This window comes from Pseudophryne corroboree, chromosome 1 (genome assembly GCF_028390025.1).
Source record: "Pseudophryne corroboree isolate aPseCor3 chromosome 1, aPseCor3.hap2, whole genome shotgun sequence".
Classification (NCBI taxonomy): domain Eukaryota; kingdom Metazoa; phylum Chordata; class Amphibia; order Anura; family Myobatrachidae; genus Pseudophryne; species Pseudophryne corroboree.
In genome coordinates, this window is record NC_086444.1 from 638755152 (window position 1) to 638777152 (window position 22001).

General features: G+C 43.1%; 1 protein-coding gene across 3 annotated transcripts in view; it reads right to left on the reverse strand.

The window, feature by feature from the left end:
- Positions 1-22001, reverse strand: part of LOC134904955 (protein Hook homolog 3) — a 155144-nt gene that overhangs the window by 44673 nt on the left and 88470 nt on the right. For all 3 annotated transcript variants that reach the window (XM_063914592.1, XM_063914593.1, XM_063914594.1), the window contains 4 exons: positions 2162-2249; positions 1944-2013; positions 918-1058; positions 722-809 (listed from right to left, as the gene is read on the reverse strand). In XM_063914592.1, coding sequence (XP_063770662.1) covers positions 722-809; positions 918-1058; positions 1944-2013; positions 2162-2249 — 387 coding nt within the window. The remainder of the gene's footprint in view (positions 1-721; positions 810-917; positions 1059-1943; positions 2014-2161; positions 2250-22001) is intronic.

Genomic DNA, 22001 nt, shown 5'->3' on the forward strand with positions numbered 1-22001 from the left:
CTTTTTACTTTTGTGCCCAGTCTCCTGCGGAGCCGCTATTCCCCATGGTCCTTTCGGAGTCCCCAGCATCCACTACGGACTATGAGAAATAGAATTATCGGTAAGTAAATTCTTATTTTTACTTGTACCACTATAATGTACCAATGATAATAATGCCTACAAAAATTACTTAAAGTATAATAGGCACCATTTTTATTTTATATAAAGAGAATGTTACTCTTTTTGAAGGAAAACATAACTGACTATGAGAAAGCTGGCCTTCCCCCTCCTGAAGCAGGACACACATCCTCTCTATAAAGTTTCTCACCACCCACTACAGATATATTCTCTTCTAACATATAAAGACATTGTTTCATTGGTTATAAACACTGATGACATCTGACAAGTCGGAGCCACGCGGTTTACAGTAAAATTTGCAGCTTCACGACTTAAAAAAATAAATAAAATATAGGCTATACGGTATCCTTTTTTGCTACACTGTTCATGTTAACATTCTAATTGGCACTGCTGTATAGTATAGAGGACATACTAATTTACGCTGAGGTGTGATACACAATTGTTTACTGTGCTACACTAGGCTATTGCTTTGTACATATGGGTTCACAAGAGGAGCCTGACCTTCCCTCAATAAGATGCATAGCACTGACCCAGACTACACCTGATTTCACATGAAAACAAAAACAAATCATTCAATAATTTGATCTGTGCCTGCTTCACTTACATCTTCTGCTTTTGCTCCTTGGTCTTGTAATGATTTCTGCAGCTCTTCCACCTGTGACTGTACTTCTAGCAGTCTCTGATTTACCAGCCTATGCACAAAATATGAATTTCACCAAAGTTACACAAAATGACTCCGAGCAGATAGAACACTAGCTAACAAATCATCTAATACCAAAGCTACACCTGGTCTCCTGTACCTGTTCTCTGTCTCCAGCTCGTTTTTCCGCATGTTTGCATCATCAAGCAAGCTTTGCAACAAAGAGATTTTTTCATTATCTGAGCCTTCTTGATTAATTTTTAACATTTTATTTTCATGCTGAAGGCGAATTAGTTTCTCCCTAGATAAAGAGATCAATTGTTACTGAAGATTAAAAGGAAAAAATAAAAAAAGTGACAGTTGGCAATTAACTTTATTGCTGTTTTATTCTCATACTACAAGAAATAGCACTTTATGGCTGTTTTCAATGAACAAACAAAATACTAATAATTACACATAACAGCTGCATCGTAACAGAATTTAGGGACATACACCTCTTTCATTGTATTACAACAATCACTTTAGGCATAGCAAGGACAGCAGCAATCACACTTGCACTATCCACCATAACAAACTGCATTGCCATTTTGTGCTGCAGCTAAAACTTAGTTTACTGTGTGGAACGCAGAGTAGTAGTAACTTATGAGTGGCATGTAGAAAACAGAGTTTACTATCAGCATCTGACTGTATGGAGCCAGCAGCTCCAAGTTTCAGTAGCAGGATTTTGGCCCACTACCATGTACTGCTCCTTTGGGTCTTTAAACTGACAAGTCATCAGAGTGGATGTATAATGTGCAGGTGTGTATTAGGGAAAATGGAAGGGGAAATGAATAGAGACCCAATGCTTAGATTTTGCAAAAAGGACCACGGAGTATATTTACTAAGCAGTGACTTTTCAAAGCAAAGCAATTGCCTACAATTCTGCTTGTTGGATTTGAAAGGGGTTATAATACCATATGCATGATATGCCTGTTCAAGTATATATTCCCCATAGTGTCCTGATGCCTCAGCTTTTAGTACACTATAGACGTAGAAGCATACAGAACAAAATAATCTACTGCATATTAATCAAGATCAATCTAGAAGACATCTTACAAAGTCCCAGAAAAGATAAAAGAAACCTAAACAAGTAAAATATGTGACATTATTCTGATAATCACAGAACAAAGGGTTACACCACACTTACTTTATTTCCGGTGTAACTATTTCTGCAGCCAAGCTGTCTGCTGGTTCCTGGTTACCTAGTGGCATTAACCCTATTAGAGTAAAAGACAGAAATAAAACTTCATGACTGAACAAATAATAAAATTCTTATTACTATTTATGATAAAAAGCGATGTACGTGTGGCAACAGCACAGAAGTGCATGTGAGAAGGAAACATAAGCGTAGTTATGTAGTGTTACCTGCGGTGGTCAGCTGGCCCTCTTGTGCCTGTACACATCGGAGCTCCTCAATAGTTTCTTTCAGAGAGTCTCTTTCTGATCTTAGTCTCTGATGTGTTACAAACAAAAGAATATATGCATTAGGACAAACACTCTAAATGCAATAAAAGGCTTGATTCAGTGGCAATGTCGGGTGCAAGTGGCCGATGTTCTGATGGTTACCTCTCTGATGCAGTTTCGAAATTGCATGCAGAGAGATTCACTTTCAGTGGGCATTCCTGGAAGGTATCGGGGAGGGAGGCTAGCCAGAAGCAGGTGTTTCATAGGCAGCTACCGAGTCTAAAGGCGCAGTACAGATTTGTCCTCATACATCTAGCCTCAAAATGCCATGCAGTGCGAGATGCCTGGCATGGGTAAGCCTGTCTGGTCCCATGCAACTCTGTCGGGCATCTTTTTTTTTTTTTTTGCCAAAAATGCACAAGGAGACCGCACTGATTTATTTGATTTGTGACACTTCTATATTGTGTGCAACATAGTCTGTATACGGAGCAGAACAGAAGTTTTGGGAAAAAGCTACAGCTGCTACATTGTAGCACTACCTTGTCGAAGTCAAAAATATTACATAGAGAGAACATACAGACTCCACACATATGAGTCGCTATGCTTGCAAATACGCGCAGCAAGCACAGCAATATACGGTACCATACGCATTTACACAGGCATGCCACAGAGATAGATTCGACACATATTTCATACAGCACATAATTTGAACATATCAAGCGCCAGACATCATAATGTTTTAAATGTATTTAATGGAGTAATGTCATGTATGTGTATTATTGGAACGAAGCAAGATAGACATGTCGTGTTTGGTATTAAAGCAACCAGATTAATGTGTATATCAATTTGATGCGTGTTATTAAGTTGTAGCTCATTGCAACAAGTAGATATGATTAAATGTATGAAAGCTAAAGTCACTCTTATTAGAACAATGGATTTCCTGGAAGACAGCATGATTGTAGCCTGACCAGTGGCTATATCCTGTAATTTGTCCATCAAGGCTGAACCTCGTTTGCATATGAATTGACCAGTGACTCATTATGAATGAGAAAGTTCCCTCCCTTAGACTAGTCTGTGCACTCCCCCAAACTATATAGTACATTGCTGATGAGACACACAGGAGTCTCTGTTCTTTTTCCCCTGGGTTCTGAGCGAGATGGAGTGTTGGTAATATTTTGCTTCTGTTAGCTGGAGTTGAGAGCTAAAGATGGAGGAACAGGAGCATAGTGAGCATTGAGGGAGATGGTATTGTATGCTGGCCCGTAACTGTATGTATTTGATTTAGTTAGTATTAACTGCTTACTGTATAAATTGTAACCATGTAACTATATGTATACTGTACATTGTGATATATTGAATACATATCCTTTTAATAACAAATATATACATCAATGAGCTTTGGAACTCAGATAATGTGTGGGTGTATTGTTTTCTCTTAAGAGATGCAGTGATACTTTTATCGTATATGGTAGTAAGATGCGCCTGGCGTCCGCAGTATATATTGGAGCGGGCATTTTAAATATTTGTTAGAAAGCAATTTGGCATTTACAGATGGGGGCTGCGTTCGCGATATCACGGTCTTAATGATGCACTGTACATTACAAATGCGGCTGTAATTGACCGGCTAACGATGGACGCATCGCGACGCTGACGATTAACATCCACGTGTATTGTTGTGTTATTAGTAAGCCGCTGATATGAAATTCAAGGGACAATGTGTTTCTCATATTAAAATTCTAAAATGTATTTTTATTGTTACAAAACAAAGTTCAAATAAGTCATATTGTGTTTGATTCAGATTGGATTATTTATCTGTTAAGTAGATTTAAAAGTACATTTAAAAGTTGCTGCATAGCCTTGATATAGTTTTTATTTTTTTAAACTCAGGCCTAAAGTAACTTTGGTGCCAGTGTGGAGTGTGATTTCTTTGCGACAAGGAAGCCGCATGGTCTGTCCTCCATTTTGGACTAACCACATGGCCTGTCCACCATCTTGTGTAAACCTCATGGATGTGGAAGGGGGAGGAGCAGTGGCCATTTTAGGAAGGTCACTTTCTAAATAGCTGATTTTCAGTGTGCTCAGAACAATCAGTTTCCTTTGTCACATCCAGCAGCATTTATGAGTTACCAATGAATTTATTTAGCCCATGCCATAGTCAATTACAAATAGTTTCAATTGGGCCTAGTGAGAGTAAATGGTGAGATAAGTGAATTTTTTTTTCTTTCCTTCTTGTCTGTGAAAAAGAAAAAAAAAAGTTTTTTTTCTTCTTTCAAGACTTGTGGAGTATAGCCATTGAAATGCAAATTAACCTGTGTAACTACTTTTTTTTAGTAGTGAACAGCAAATATCTTTGATATGCAAATTAGAGGCAGTGAAGAGGTAAGGTGTCTCATATGAGGCCAGTAAATGATACATGTATATAATATTATTATAATTATGTGTATGTTTATATCAGTGTATGTTCTGCAAGATCCAATCTGAATCATATAATTTAAATTATAGATTATTGCAGTCAATATAGATCTGTGTGAAATCGGATACATTTGTTGCTATATAGATAAATTTGAATTAGTGTGTTAAGGGAATAATTATAAAAACACAAAACGCATTTCTGGCCCAGTCATAAACGGTTATACAGAACAAGTGTGGGTTGTGTTAAGTGAGCGATTATAGTCAGTATTGCTCACATTTATAGAGACTGTGTGATTTGTTTTATTGCGGACGCACGTTTTGTACACGTGGCCCGGACAAAGTACAGGACCGTGCACGCAGCGTAAAAGGCATGCACGGTCGAGTGTTTATGCAAAGTTGCGTAAGAGTGCGAACGCTAAGTACAAATTACACGATAGTTCATTCAATTAAAAGGTGGGGTAGTATACCTTAAATACAATAGCACATAACTATCCGATTTCAAAAGCAGATTAGTATAAGACTTTTGTTTAGACTGTATTGCCTCTGGGGTAAAGCTGCCGATCAGAAGGAGTGGAAATTTTCTGTACAGAAAAACACTGTGTATTTGTGTGAGCTGAAAGCGGAGTGAATGGATTTGAACCCCGAAATTCGGGATCCCGTCGTTGGTACACCAAGTGAGTGGAGGCTTGGCAGCGTGAGGCGGCTGACTCACGTTAGTATAGATAGTAAAGTACGCAAGACGTGTGGAGACTTGCACAGGAGCGTGGTAGGGAATTGTGAATTGTGACCCATGTAGTTTTTTTGTTACGCTGCGGCTGAAGGGTCGCAGTTTGCATATTCGACTCGTGGTCGTAGAGCGGATACGCTGTGCGATTGGACCACGCGTTTGTGGGTGCGATACGTGATGCAACTTGATACCCTTGTGCGAACTTTTTGCGCAAAATCGCGGTATCATTAGCGCCGTGTAGGGCATACGCAAGCGTGATTTGTGTATAAGTGCATAGGGAATTTTCGCTGGTCTCTCTCAGGAAAATCTCCAACAGTAGATATTCACTGGAAAAGGTAAGTCACTCCTAAAAACTTCCAGTGAATAGAAGCCAGTTAGGGGCCTTAGGTTGGGTACATTGCCTTCCACTATCAACAGTGTATCATAGTACTGGCCAACGTGGGCGAGAGCGGGTGAAGAGCGCTCAGAGAACTTTCACCGTCTGCTTGCATTGAGTATTTTGGTGTTTGTGGGAAAAGGCCCACAATTATGGGAGCCAGTTGCTCAAGAGACATATGATAGCCAGGGTTCAGGCTGGAAAGCCGCGGCCCAAGGGGTCAGCGAGGTTTATTATGTGTGGGAAATATGGTCCACACGCTGAAGTTTATTGTGACGAATGGGTACGTATGACTGACAAAGATAGGGCATCAATCCCTAGGATGGGCAGCTTTGAGCCAGAGGTACTGCAGAACGTAAAGATTAGAATATGTCTGATAAAATCTAGAAAACAAAGGGTCAGACATACAAATTGTTTAAACCTGTGGCAGCAAGAGGGGTTGGTGAGTTTGATCCTAAGATATTGCAGGTGGTATGTCTAACCAAAGTCATATAAGACAAGAATAGAAATATAAGAACTGTTTGAACTTGTAGCAACAATAAACAAGTAGGAAGAAAAAGAGAAAGCAAGTACACCACCATATGTAGATGAGGAAGCAGTTACGGCCAGCATACAAACTACAGAAAATAATAAAAATATAAAAAATATGACTGTAACCTATATATGTAGGAGGAGAAGGCGACCTGATTGGTTTCAGCCATTTCTCATGCACTCAGAGGAGTATCCAACCGGTAAATGAAGAGCAGTAGCTTGCGGGGGAAGTGGCTGAGACCAGTGGAACTGGTAAGTATGGTATCATTCGTGTACATATATAGTAAAAAACTAAAAAATAAAAAAAAAAAATCAAGAAAGTAGGGTCAGAAATGGAGAAAAACCCGTCCACACATTATAACAAGAAAAATAATCAGAAACCCATGGCGCAAACACACTTGTGCAGCCACTTGAGGAAAAAAGGGCCACCTCACCCTTACAGAACAATATGACAAAAACAAATCCTCAAGTAGGCACTCAGTGTTGTTTCATATAAACAAATATGGTGAATACTTAAAGTCCATATGTGCGACAAAGGAAAAAGAGTCCAACTCCAATAAGAGCCTCCTGTAGGGGTGTTGACGAATCTTCTAATCCACAGATAACTCACGGTGATATGCAATGGAAAAATAAATGAAATATCATGGTGTAGTAAGTCCAGTAAATCTGAATGATATTCTCTCAGACAATTGCTAGACCAAATGTTAAAGGGTAGCGTACCCCACTCACAATGGATAAAATTGAGCTCCACACGTAAAGGTATCTTTTTAGACTAGGCTGTAAGGATATTCCATAACAATGAATGCGTACCATTACTCACTCAGAATCAAGCGTAGATCCTCCCATAACGGTTTCTTTTATGTCCTGCTCCAAAAATGGACGAGGGAGTGGCAATATAAAACACTATTTATTTAAAAAGTTAAAAATTGACAGGAAACCAAACATATACAACTCAAGGGTGGCAATGGAAAAGCCGGTGGTGGCCGCCGGCCGAAAACGGCAATACCAGCCAGATGTAATGCACAATCACAACCACAAGAGATGAGTAATGTGTGGTACTACCTATCTGCACCCTTCCAACGCGTTTCTCCCCGTTTATGGGGCTTTTTCAAGGAACAAGAGTGCCCTCATTAGTATTTGCCAGTAGGAAAGCGGACAGAGACAGGGTAACCCCCGGGTATTTCTTTTAGTTACTATATAAGAAGTATTCATTCCTAGTAATGCCCCTAGTCAAGATAAGCTCGGAAATGTTTGTTGGACCATGTACAGACCCTTAATACGGGATGAGAAGGATTGAATGAATACTTCGCATGACCTAGAAGCTTGTTAAAAATGTTTTTTTTTTTTTTTTTTTTTTTTTGTCTTTTGCAGAAATAGAAAACTCTCCGTCTGGATAAGATCACCTGTAAACACTAATTCAGCAAATGGAAGGTGGCTGTCTCTGTGCTAATGGACAGGCTCAATAAGGCATTGAGGGTCAGGGTGCAGACTTCTTTGCCAAATTGGAAAGGGGTCACAGTAGCTAATCTTAGAGAGTGCGTTATTGAACATCACAAGAATATTGCTAGGCGCAGAGAACAACAGGTGGAGAGGTTGAGGACGGTAAGTATACAGGCACATACAGGAAAGACCCATCAGCCCAAACCCCAGATCCCTAATGGTAAGTCAAGGTCAATAATATGTTACACTTGTAGGAAGGAAGGGCATTTTGCCAGAGATTGTAGGAGTAGTAGGACACAGTCAATACAGACCCCCTAGACAGAAAACACAAGCCACATTATTAAACACATAGACGGGACCAAGGGACATACAGTATAGTAAGGAATCACGAGCCATATAGAAAACACAGATTCGGTTAATGGGAAGAACGGAATATATGCAACATTACCCTTTGACAAAACTTGCTGGGGTTAAGATGGGGCCTCTAAACTTTTGCTTCTTTTTCCTAGCAGGAATGGCCCCTGATTAACTTAACAGGAGCTTTGTTAGATATGATATACATATAATGTGCTCCCGCTCAGGAAGTACAAAGTATGTTAGACACCCATGAAGACTAATGTTACATTTCACTGTTCTAGATTCATGTCCATCACAGGTAGAGGAAATTATCTCACAGATACCGGGTTCCCTATGAATTTAGGATGGACAGGACACTGGATTGATGGCTGGGATAGTCCCAATAGCGATACAACAAACACAGAATTTTTTTTAAGGGGTATAGACCAAGTAGAGAATCACTTCCCCGTAGTGCCAAATCCAGTTGTCAAATTTTAATAAAATCTTCTCCACCTCTACAAACTTATCTGTCACAAACCTCTATTCTGTTTCTCCACAGTTTCCTCTTCATCTTTTGCGTTCACACAGGGTGGTACAATACATGGACCCGATTACAGTTCAAACACTACATGCTTAATTGGTCCTCAGAGTTCTGCCCGAACCCAGTATATCTCACCAGCACGATAACACCAGTATTACTGCAGTGTGCCTTGTCATGGCCAAAGGGTGGAGGAAGGATGAGAATACTGGTGAAGGGAAATTTTGTATAGACACTGATATGCCTGTTGGTGAATGGCAAACCTGACATTTTTCTTTTTAATTTTCTCCTTCTTTCTCTTCTCTAGAGATGTTTTTTTTTCTTTGAGTTATGCTCATGGTACTCTACATTGCAAACACACAACGACTTCGTACAGTTAACACCCTTTAGGAATTATTGTTATGTATTGGTGTGCACTGATGTTTTCTCAAACTGGGTAGAGGCATTTCCTGCCGCCACGGATGCTGCTGTGTTTCCCGCAAATAAAAATTGCGCAGAAATTTGTGTGTAGATAACGGTACCCCTAGAAGTAGGAACAAAGCTTGGACTTGGACTATTGTGATCATAGATACTGTTACTAGTATTATGTAGCATCGGAACCACTCCCAGACCTTCACTTAACAAATCACCCTCTTCGAAATTTGTTTTTGTTTTGGTATGTGTCTTTTTTTGTTTTTTTTGGAAGACAACCTCATGTCATGATTGATCCGCACAATGATCAGAAATACACCAATGAGGTGACAGTACAGTACCTTATTGAGATGAGCCAGCATTTGAGAACTTGACAAAAGAACTTGAAACTGTTGATTCCTGTTATGCCGAATATTAACTGTCTTGATTGTGAACCAAGAGACTGTGTGATTGTTCTTACGCTCAGGTTGCCTAATAGACAGGTGGGAAGGACCATACCAAGTTTTGATGACAGCACTATACCAGTGAAAGTAGCCGAGAGAGACACTTGGGTCCACGATTCCCATTGCAGGAAAGTCGGTAGTCTGGAAGGAACTCGTAAATGGAGTGAGATCGCAAAAGTATCACCAGAGACTCTGTTCCGTGAAGACTGAGAGGCGGCACTGTTGAACACTACCCGAGCGTACTAAAGGATTGCAGAAAGACCAGTCGTTGTAATTGATTTGCTATGGACAAGAGTTGTTTTGTTCTATTTCTCTTTTCTCTCTTTCCCGCTGACAAACATTTTTTTTCAGGACATTCTATTTTTGCGAGGTTTTTTTATGAGGAGTCGAGTGTGGGACTGTAACTGGTTCTGGAGGAAGGAGTGATTTCCTTATAGGATCCCAGGATTAGCCGATCAGTTTGTTAAAGCCAGAGAAAAATCAAAGGTCTAGTAGTTACGGAGTTCGGAGGTAACGTGATAGGCTACTGTCTGAGGAATACTGTATTTTGTAATTATTGTGACACCATATTTGAAGAGAAGAGCATCCAGAGATGTCAGTCTAGCACTAAGGTAACAGACATCTCTTGAGTGATTACCACTCACTAGTGGGTAAAGGTCTTAAACCAAACGGAATGTTGGATGTGCTCACAGGTACCTCTAAGACGAAAAGACGCAGGATTAGTGCCATATTTTTTTTAAATTTAGCTGAGGTACTTGAATTACACGGAAGGGGGAGGGGACCGGTGGACAAAGAATATAATATAACTAGACCCCCTAGCCTTAAGATCCACCAGTACCATAGATAAATCCTTGGTATGTTTACCTCCCAGTTTCCTGAAATTGGTGAGATTTAATCAGGAACAATCAGACAATGGCTATTCACACATTGCAGATAAAGCGCTCATTAATATACGTGGAAGAAAGGTTTATGAGTGGCTCTCCCCGAACTCCGAAGGTTTATGTTATTTAGGAAGGACACTACTTATAACCCTTGTTCAATGATTAAACAGACCTAGCATACGTTCCAGAAATGGAAACAATGTTCAGAAAATGATAGGAATATGTAAATCATGAGAATTTTATATGTCACTTTCACGATTTGTTTGTGTCTTCAGCAGAACCTCAATCGAATCCGAACATCAGTGTACAAAGACGTAGGTACATGTATGTGTGAAATGTTCGTCCAAATCAGACGTTATAGGCCAAAGCACTGTCCCAGCATACTCTATAGGTTGAATGTTGTCCCACACCCAACCAGTGGTCCCGTGACCGCCGAGTGCATATAGAGGATGTCTCGTCCTCCTTCCTGTCTTCCCCAAATATGGTCAAACATCTGATTTGCGAAATGAATACATACTTGTGTCTAGGTCACCGATTATTGTCTTAAATATTTTTCTTATGTTAATAATTTATGGCAGTTATTGTTTACTGCCAAAGGGTGGACTGTCAAAGTCAAAAATATTACAGAGAGAAAACATACAGACTCCACACATGAGTCGCTATGCTTGCAAATACGCGCAGCTAGCACAGCAATATATGGTACCATACGCATTTACACAGACATGCCACAGAGATAGATTCGACACATAATTCATACAGCACATAATTTGAACATATCAAGCGCCAGACTTCATAATGTATTTAATGGAGTAACGTCATGTATGTGTATTATTGGAACGAAGCAAGATAGACATGTCGTGTTTGGTATTAAAGCAACCAGATTAATGTGTATATCAATTTGATGCCTGTTATTAAGTTGTAGCTCATTGCAACAAGTAGATAAGATTAAATGTATGAAAGCTAAAGTCACTCTTATTAGAACAATGGATTTCCTGGAAGACAGCATGATTGTAGCCTGACCAGTGGCTATCTCCTGTAATTTGTCCATCAAGGCTGAACCTCGTTTTCATATGAATTGACCAGTGACTCATCATGAATGAGAAAATTCCCTCCCTTAGACTAGTCTGTGCACTCCCCCAAACTATATAGTACATTGCTGATGAGACACACAGGAGTCTCTGTTCTTTTTCCCCTGGGTTCTGAGCGAGATGGAGTGTTGGTAATATTTTGCTTCTGTTAGCTGGAGTTGAGAGCTAAAGATGGAAGAACGGGAGCATAGTGAGCATTGAGGGAGATGGTACTGTATGCTGGCCTGTAACTGTATGTATTTGATTTAGTTTGTATTAACTGCTTACTGTATAAATTGTAACCATGTAACTATATGTATACTGTACATTGTGATATATTGAATACATATCCTTTTAATAACAAATATATACATCAATGAGCTTTGGAACTCAGATAATGTGTGGGTGTATTGATTTCTCTTAAGGGATGTAGTGTTTTGCGACGTACAGGCACTTTTGCAATTAATCATTGTTTTAATTTCTACCATACTTGAATATAGAAAACAGTATTATATTTCAAGTTACAATACTAAACACATAATCAATAACATTAGTTAGCCCGGGCTACTATTGTATATTATTACACTACAGTATATTTCTGGTGGTGCACGATAGAACCATTTAGATGTACTTCTAGTAAGTGGTCCTAAGCATAGATGGTTGTCCTGATTTTTTTTTTTTGTGTAATCTGTTTTTATTGTAACAATATAGACTTACAACAAGTTGTAAATATAACTGGGTATCAATCAATGGCCAAATGGTGTGACAACATGAGCGTATACAGATCGATAGTCACATGTTCTGTACAGTTATAGTCCACATTAACATTTTGGTTTAAGAAAACATAATAATGGATAGGTATGTAACAAGAAGAAGAAAAAGAAAAGAGAAGAGAAACTTCAAAAGATTGGGGTGACTGAACCGAGTATGTTAAGCAAAGGAGAATAAAACATGTGCCGTGATTCAAGAGTTAGGCTTATTCATCCAAGACCCTATTACCAATTGAGTTAAAAGTCGGTTCCCGTCCTCTACTCTATTTTGTGGAGGAAATGTAAGTCTTATATGATTCGGATGTCTTGTAGTCTATCCAAGGCCACCATATAGCAGTAAATTCCGAGCGCCTGTCCCCAGCGCTCATTAATATATCTTCCATGTTCATGTAGTAATCTAATCTGGAGAACCAGGCGTTCCTTGTGGGGGGGTTGATAGATTTCCACATTGTGGGGATCACTGCTCGTGCGGCATTGCCCAGGTGTCGTATTAACGATGACTTGTAGGTAGAGATTGGGGTAGTGGAATGATTTAGTAGCCAAAAGGCTGGGTCAGACGGGACGGAGGTATGTAGAATGGTGTTGGAGGTTGAGATTACATCATCCCAGTAATTTTTGATAAGGGGACAGGTCCACCAGATGTGTAGCAGAGAGCCTAGGTCCCTACGACATCTCCAGCAGGTAGGTGAGATGGATGGGGATATTACATGTAAGAGAGTGGGGTGTCTGTACCATCTCATCAGGATCTTGTATTGTGTTTCTCTGACTTGGATACAGATGGAGCTCTTATGGGTTTTAAGAAAGATAGAGTCCCATTCCCTATCCGAGAATGAGATGTTTAGATCTCTTTCCCACTTTTGAATAAAATGAGGAGGCATCAGGGAGTCAGACGCACATAGGAGCTTATATAGGGTGGAGACAGTGTGTATTGGATTCATAGGGGCCACACACATTTTTTCAAACGCGGTCAGCTCCCTTGAAGCCTCACGGTATGCATTATTTGTATGTAGGAAGTGACGGATCTGTTGGAATTTCCAGAAATCTCTCTGTGGGATCTCCCATTTCTCTCGTATCTCCGAGAACTGTTTAACCCCGGATGGGTGGACCAACTGCCCCACTCTAAAGAGTCCCTCCAACGCCCAGTTTTGATAATATCTTAATGAGAGGCCCGGTGGAAAGGTCGGATTACTCAGAAAAGAGGTGAGGGGGCCAAAGACAGAAGAGATACACGATCTTCGTCGTATCTTCTTCCAAAAAGAAAGTGTAGGAGAAATGGTCGGGTGCGTATGTTGTAATTTGGGCAAGGTCGGGAGCCATGGGAAGATTTCCGGGAACAGTTGCACGCTTGAACCTTCTAAGACCACCCATTGTTTATTCTCCCGACTCCTGGTCCAATCCAAGACTCTGTTCAGGATAATTGCTTGGTAGTAAATTTCAATGTCTGGTAATAGAAAGCCCCCTTTCTGGGGGGCTCGAGTCAGGATTGACCTTTTGATTCTGGGTCTCTTACGACGCCATATAAATTGCTGGATCAAAGATCTCACGGTCCGGAACCAAGAGTCGGGGATCTGAATCGGTAAGGTCTGAAGAAGGTAAAGTAGTTTGGGTAGCGTGTTCATCTTTACAACATTGATTCTACCAAGCCAAGAAAGATTATGATATTGCCATCTGCAATAGTCGTTTCTAATGGCTTGGAGAATGGGGTGGAAGTTCAAGGACAGTAAACGTGAGGAGTCGCTGGATAGCTGTACTCCCAGGTATGTAATGTGGGAGTCCCTCCACTGAAAAGGAAACGTAGCTTTCAAGCCAGTTAAGACCGAATGGGGAGTTGAGATATGAAGAGCATAGGATTTGGATGTGTTGATTTTAAAACCTGATAGTGAGCTGAAAATGTCTAACTCGCTCATCAGGTTGGGGAGTGAGTGTGCGGGGTCTGTGACTGTCGCCAGCAGATCGTCTGCAAATAGAGCAAGTTTATAATCTATATCCCCTACTTGTAGTCCCTTAATCTTGTCATTAGCCCTAATTGCCCTGGCCAGGGCTTCAATACAAAGGACAAAGATCAGGGGGGATAAAGGACAGCCCTGTCTCGTTCCATTACTAATTAGAAAGTTATCAGAGAGAGTCCCGTTAACCCGTACCTTTGCTGATGGTTGTGTATACAAAGATAGTATTCTATGTAGAGCTCGTGGGCCCAACCCGATGTGCTCCAGCACCGCTCTCATGAAATCCCAATTTACCCTGTCAAAGGCCTTTTCGGCATCTGTGGACAGTAGTACAGTAGATATCTTACTGCTGGAGGCCAAATGGATTAGGTTGAGGAGTTTAGTCGTGTTATCCTTCGCTTCCCGACCGGGTACGAAACCCACTTGGTCGTTATGGATGAGCGACGGGAGGAATTCATTCAGTCTAAGAGCCATTAGTTTCGCGAAGAATTTGAGGTCTATATTAAGCAAGGAGATTGGCCTGTAGCTGGAGCACACTGAGGGGTCCTTTCCTTGTTTAGGGATCACCGTAATATGGGCCTCAAGTGATTGTCTAGAGAAGTGGGTCTCGGCGGATATAGAGTTAAAGGCCTGCAGTAATTTGGGAGCCAGCATTTCTTTAAACATCTTATAGTAGGTGGCTGTGAAGCCATCTGGGCCCGGACTTTTACGTAGGGGAGCGATAGAGATAACATGGTCCACCTCGGCTAAAGTAAAAGGTGCTTCTAAAGATTTCTGGGCAGATTTTGATAGTTGAGGAAATGCCACATCGGCTAGATATTTCCTGGCTCTTAACATATTGGAGAGAGGGTCGTGGGCCTGGGAAGGGTTACCCAGGTTATATAGGGTGTTATAGTAGCTTTTAAAGCATGCTGCTATCTCTGGGGATTTAAAGCATGTGGAGCCCGTGTTGTTTTTCATTGATGGGATGAAGGAGGCCAATCTCTGGGTTCTAAGTGCCTGGGCCAAGAGCCTGCCTGGTTTATTCCCCCACTTATAATATTTACTATTACATCTACGCAGGGAGGCTTGGGTTTTGTTATTGAGGATTATTCGGAGTTGTGTTCGGGCCGCGGATAGTTCCATTAAGTCCGATGGTGTCAGGGAGGATTTGTGGCGGGTTTCTAAGGTGTGAATTTTGTGTAGTAATGTAGTGATCAAGGCCTGACTGTTTTTCTTCACAAACGAACCTAGTTGGATCAGTTTACCCCGTATAACACATTTGTGGGCCTCCCAAATCGTAATCTCGGATACTTCTCCTGTGTCATTGATATCGAAGTACTCGGACAGTGTCTTATCCAATTCTGATTTACAATATGCATCGTATAGGAGCGATTCATTAAGGCGCCAGGTCCATGGACCGAGAGCACGAGATGGGGCCGATAGGGACAGGGATACTGGGGCATGGTCTGACCACGTGATGGAGCCAATTGAGGCATCTACAATTAGGGGGAGGTGTCTATGGCTTAAGAACATGTAGTCTAGGCGTGAATAGACCTGATGTGGGTGTGAGAAAAAGGAAAAATCTCTGTCAGTGGGATGTGTGACCCGCCAGGTATCAGCAAATTGAAGTTCGTGGAAGATCTTCCTGACCTGTCTATGTTTGTGTTCAGAAAATCTAGGGGCTGGGGGAGAGGTGTCGACAGAGGGGTCCATGGACCAGTTGAGGTCGCCTCCCAAAACCACTATGCCCATCTCTAAGGCTTCAATCCGGGGTAGAAAGGATCGAAAAAAGGGGAGTTGCCCTTGATTTGGAGCGTAAAGGGATATGAGGGTGTATGCCTGGGAAAATATATTACATTGGACTACCAATAACCTCCCTGGGACAAGCTTATGGACTGAGACATTAGACACCTGGAGGGCCTTGGAAAAAATTATAGCGACTCCCTTAGATTTACCTTCAGGGTTGTTGGAGTAGAAAGCCAGGGGATATTTTTGATTTACCAAGGAGGGGCCTCGAGCAGAGATCTTAAAATGTGTCTCCTGAATTAGAGCCACATCCACTCCGTCAGATCGTAGTGTCCGAAGTAAGTGGGATCTTTTCTCGGGGGTGTTGAGACCCTTTGCATTAATCAAGGTGAGTTTGATTACACCTGGAAGAGACATCACATTGTATCATAGCACAATGAAGCGTAACACTCGGACAGTTCACCAGAAGAAATAGAAAAACAATGAGAAGAAAAAGAGTGAAGAAAAGAGCAGGTTACAAGTAATAGAAACATCGTAAACATAATAACATCCGCAATGGGGAAGCAGGTAGGTATATTAACCAGCATCCCCATGGGGCACAATGGCCGTATGCGGGATCGGGGTAAGGGAGTCACCCTTACAGGCACTTACTTTAAACTTAAGTATTGTAATAGTGCAATTCTAACTTAGTAAAACTTATAATGACTGATAACATTAATAGGTAGAAACAAGTACTCATCTTCTGCCAATGTCCCATCGCTGAATTCCGGGGCTGCAAATGAGACCGGGGGGGGGGGAGGGAGGAAAGGGGGACACAGTAAGACAAGGTCAAAATGGCACTAGGCCGCGTGTAACGTGTCTCACCCGGTGTCTCACAGTCCGGACATTCAATCCGCCTAGGGAAATCAGTAGGGCTCATTCAGCAGAGTAATGAAAATCAATTTCTTCAGGTGGGGGGGTGATCTTGTCGTGCAGGAAGTGGTTTTGAGGGTTTCTTTTGAGGACTGCCGACCACTTGCCATGACTCTCCCCCTCTGGAAGGCTGTGGTGGTTGTAGATCCGGGGGGGTGAAGTCCCAGTCCGGGACCTTTAAGGGTGGGAGACCGAGTCCTGAGCAGAAAGTAGGAAGGTCAGATGTGGTGTGGAGTGAATATATCTTGCCTGAGGAGGATACCTGTAGGCTGAAAGGGAAGCCCCATCTATATTTCAGCTGTCGCTTGCGGAGTTCTTCCGTCAGGGGGCGAAGAATCTTCCTTTGTTGCAGGGTATGCCAGGAGAGATCTTGAAAGACGGAGATAGGGTCACCGTTGTGTTCCAAGTCGTCAATATGTCGTGCTTTGTTCATGATTTCTTCCTTCTGGGAATAGTAATGTAGACGACATATGACATCTCGGGGACGATCTGAGGGAAGTCCCCTTGGTTTTAGGGCGCGATGGGCTCTATCAAATGTTATGGCGGTAGTTGGGTCTTTGCCCAGAATTGTGTTAAAAATTGTCGTCAGAGCATCCACTATGCCCGTCTGGGGGACCTCCTCTGGGATGCCTCTCACCCGAATATTGTTCCTCCTCCCTCTGTTATCCAAATCCAATACGCGGGATCGTAGCGATCTGATCTCATCTGATTGGGATTTGATAACGTCTGTTAAGGACCCCAGAAAATTATCGGTGGAGTCTCGGTGTTCTTCCAGCGAGTTTACTCTATCAGAAAGCTGGGAAATATCTTGTTTGATTGATGCCAACTCTTTTCGTATGGTATCTTGGATATCCTTCTTAGTTGGGAGTGTTTTCATATATTGCAGGATATCTTGAAGAGCGGTGTCGCTGTGTGTGTGTGAGGTGGGCTGTTCCATCATTGACGGGGAAGCAGAGGAAGCAGAATGACAGGATGAGGGGCTGGAGGGAGAAAGGTTTTCAGATAGCCTTGCAGGTGTAGATTGTAGGAACGATCTCATTCCCGATTGGGTCGCGGTCTCTTTAGGTTGTGCGGTGTTGCCTTTCTTTTTCCCGGATCTAACCATGCTTATAAATGATTGGATGAATACTGGATTGCAGAAGATGTCATGAGTATAGATTTAGAATTGCTTGGTGCGCTGTGAAGTGCCTATAGCATGATGACTCCCAATGGAATGGCACTAGCACGTCATTAGTTGGTGATCGTTGTTACGGTAGCAGGCACATGGTGGGCCTCACATCCCGCTTCTTCGGTAATGTAGAGGTAGATATAAGGCATCTGCAATGTCGGCTCCCAGGGAGCGACCCACTTCCCTTAAAGACTCTATCAGTGAAGTATAAAGGGATTTAAATGACTTATGTATAACTCTGTATATGAATAGGCCACTAGAGGGTGCTCCAGCTCAAGATATGGATCTCAGAAGGCACTGTCACTGGGAGTTAGGCCCTAAGCCCACTGATCTTCAATAAGTATAATATCATTTATAATGATTGCTGACATTTATCAGGTGTTAGGTCTGCCACAGGTGGAGAGGGATCTTACGGCTGCGGAAGGTGATTGAAGGCGAATATTTTGGGGCCCGCCGTGTCTTCGTTCCGGTCCCGGAACTCGCGGCCGGGCTTCCTCCAAACTTCAGTCCCCTGCCTACGGATGCGGGGAGTGGAGGCCTCGGGTGACAAGCTCTAGTTAAGTGCCTCTTTGGCGTAAATATAGCGGGCGGGGGAGGCACAGTGAATGCCGCTGAGCCGCCGGGGGACTAGGGACTGGCAGGCCAGTAAAGAACCTACCAGCCGTCGTCTCCGTCTGGCCCGCGGGTATCCTGGACCTCCGTCACCGCCGTCGCGCCTCTATTGCGAGGATCAGAGGGGCCTGCGTCCTCACGTCCCGCGGTCTCCCTCTACTCTTGCCTCTGTCTCTTGCTGTGGGCAAATGCAGGCTTCGTCTCTGGGTCCCCAAGCAGGGGTGTGTCACTCGGCCGAGTGTCGGCACCGCTCCAGGGGGGAATCCCCACTTTTGTCCCCGGCCTCCTGTGGAGGGACAGGCCGCACCTGTATGTAACAGTAGGGCGTAAGTGGGCGCTGGGGGAAACAGATAGCGTGTGGATGATGACAGCCCCACCGGGGCCTCCGCCTCGTGTAGCAGGGAGAGGCCTCCCGGGGCGGCGCAGCCCAAGGCCGAGGGGAGAGCTCCAGCGTCCGTAGAATGTAGGGGGGAGCGGGTGCTGCCAGCCGCTAACGAGGTCGCCGGGCGGTCCGCGTAGCAGAGCGCACAGTACTGCGCTGCAGGGCCGTGGATAGAACAGCGGGGTCACGTGGGTTGCGGCCGTCGAGGACCGTCACTTCGGTCACAGCCCGAGCTCCGTGCGTGGAGCGGACTTACCCTCGGATGCCGGACCCGTCTTCTGCTCCTCAGCCGAGGCTTGGTGAGTCCGGGTGGTGTGGTGGGAACCGCCGGGCGCCCTCACGCAGCGGAGGTCTACTTCCGGATGAAGCGATCCGGGCTCTCCTTCAACTCTAGGCCCCGGCTTCTATCCGGGGAGAAGGCCGCAATCCGCAGAAGTGCTTAAAAGCACTTCCCGACTCCGCGGGACTCCCCAGATTGTGGCAGCCGGGTAAAGGGGTTTGCTGGGTTGCCTCTTGGCCGTATATGGGCTAGGTAGAGGGTTTTTAAGGCTCTGATTGTGTGTTCACCAGAGGAGCTGAAGTGAAACACAGCCACCTTCCTTGCTAGCCAAACCACGCCCCCGTACAGGCACTTTTATCGTATATGGTAATAAGATGCGCCTGGCGTCCGCAGTATATATTAGAGCGGGCATTTTAAATATTTGTTAGAAAGCAATTTGGCATTTACAACCTGTACACATTCAGAGACTCCATCACACACAGATACCCCTTTCAGACCGCCACCTCTGACCACGGGTTTTAGGCACATGAACACCCATAACCCATGTTCAGGTGCGGTCTGAAAGGTGCAAACGTATTTCAACCCTGGGCGTGAGCAGGGTTGAAAACGTCTTCAACCCGGCTCACTGTGCGGTGTGAATGGGAGCCGGGTCGATGCAGCCCGTTTCCCATTCACTCTCTGTGTACGGGCGGCGCCTGGAGATCATGTGATCTCCAAGCGCCACGTCACCAACCCGTAAATTTGCCAGGTTGCAGACAGCGGCAGCGGGGTGCCTGAAGCAGGTCGCACACTGGCAGCTCCCGTGTCAGGCTCCCATGTGCGACCCGCCTCTGGCGGTCTGAAAGGGGTAAGATATACAAGTGTCATATCAAATTAATCAGCACAGTCTCCTTGTGTGTCCTAGTCACATTGCATTGCAAAGAAGACACATTTTCAGCAAAAAAGACGCCCCCAGCGCTAGAAGATTTTCACGCGACCTGGCATGCCAAGAGGGGCTGTTTGGCGTCACTGCAGCAAAGATGTATGAGGACACATCTGTAGCTCTGACACAGAAGGTTATGTTCAGATGGCGAAATTGAACCTGCTATATGGCTGGTGCAATCTTCTAGTTTGCGACAAATGGTTCGTCTAAATATCTGTCGCAACGGAATATTGTAGCTTCCAGTGGGCATATCATAGGCTGAGAATCAGCTGCTGCATTTGCATAAAGACAAAGATGTAAGTGTGTGAAGAGTCGCAGCTGCGACTGTATGCATCTCTGAATCAGGCCTAAAGTACAGAGCTACATAAACAGACTCTAAGCTATGCTGATAATGACTTTGTAGATTTATATTTAGCTAGTGTAAGTCAAGATAATATTACGGGGTGTGGATCATAGGGTCGACAGTAACTAGGTCGACAGTCATTAGGTCAACCATTATTGGTCGACAGTGACTAGGTCAATGCAGTCCTTAGGTCGACATTGAAAAAGGTCGACCTGAGTTTTTAATATATTTTTGGTGTTGGTTTCTTTGTAAAGCGACTGGGAACCCCAATAAGTGCACCACTTCGCGCACCATGCTTCGGGCAAGGTGCCTCGCTGCGCTCAGCACAGGTTACTATTCCCAATCGCAGTCCACGTGGATCATAAAGTATGAAAAAAATGTGTCAAACTCATGTTGACATTTTCATGTGTCGACCGTTGCCATGTCGACCTAGTGCATGTCGACAAATAGTGGTCAATCTAAAGACCGGATACCACTATTACAGTAGGTGTATTTTTCCATGATACAAGGAGCATAAATGCAGTGATGATTGTCATATATTACCCATTTATTCTAATTTTTATGGTCTCTTGCTAAAGCAGCATTTTTTTTTTTAAGTAACAGCGGCACCCTAGCTATATCTTTATTATATCTATGCCCTATCCTGCTTCACACCCTGTGAAAGCGGACAGTGGACCGATAATGCTAAAACTGGTTTCAGAGTAAATTCAGTAGTTAACGCTGGATTTGTGGTTTATATGGAACAATCACAGGCACACATCGCCATCTGCAGCCCAAATGAAGACATAGCAAAATGAAAGTAAATAAAAGCAGTGCAGGTTTCCATTGGCAAATGCAGGATTTCGACAGAGGGGTTTCCAAATGCAATTCACAATTTCTCATTCTGTGAAACATTGGAGCAAGTGCAGGAGTCTGGGGGAGCGGTAGAAGACCCTAGTAACAACCCTGGACATTAATGTAAACAATGGTCTTTTTATACACTGGATACTGTATGGAATACTGTGTAAACATTTAACACTATTGATTGGTCTCTAGTATAGGCTTTAGCAAACATATTTAAATAATATAACTAAGTGATCAGAAAAAGGTTAAACATACCATAATACAAAACTACACAAACATAATACAACCAGTACTGCGCTTTCTAAGCACACATTCTCCCATCACATGGTAAGGCTCCGCTCTCTTTTTCCTGGCAGCTACTCTCTGGACCAGTGCACTGATTGAGGAATTGAGGACCCAGATCCGCACACACAGCAAACTGGGTAGAAGAAGCTGCTACCACTGGGCATAAGATGAGGGGGATTTCCGAGCAACCAGAACCCCCACCCCCCCACCCCCACCCCTGTTTGCCTATGGTTTCCATTGCAATGTTGGTTTCTAATTTCATTTAAAAGGACTTGTTCTCTTCTCATATGCATTTTACAGGAATAGTAATCTTAACACCTACAGGTCACTGCATTGAAGCATTACACAAACAACAAAATGCTCTCTCTTAAATCCATTTATGGGTCAAGCACTGTTAAAAATACAAACATATTCTTTGAATGTCTCATATATTTCCTTCAAACTTAAG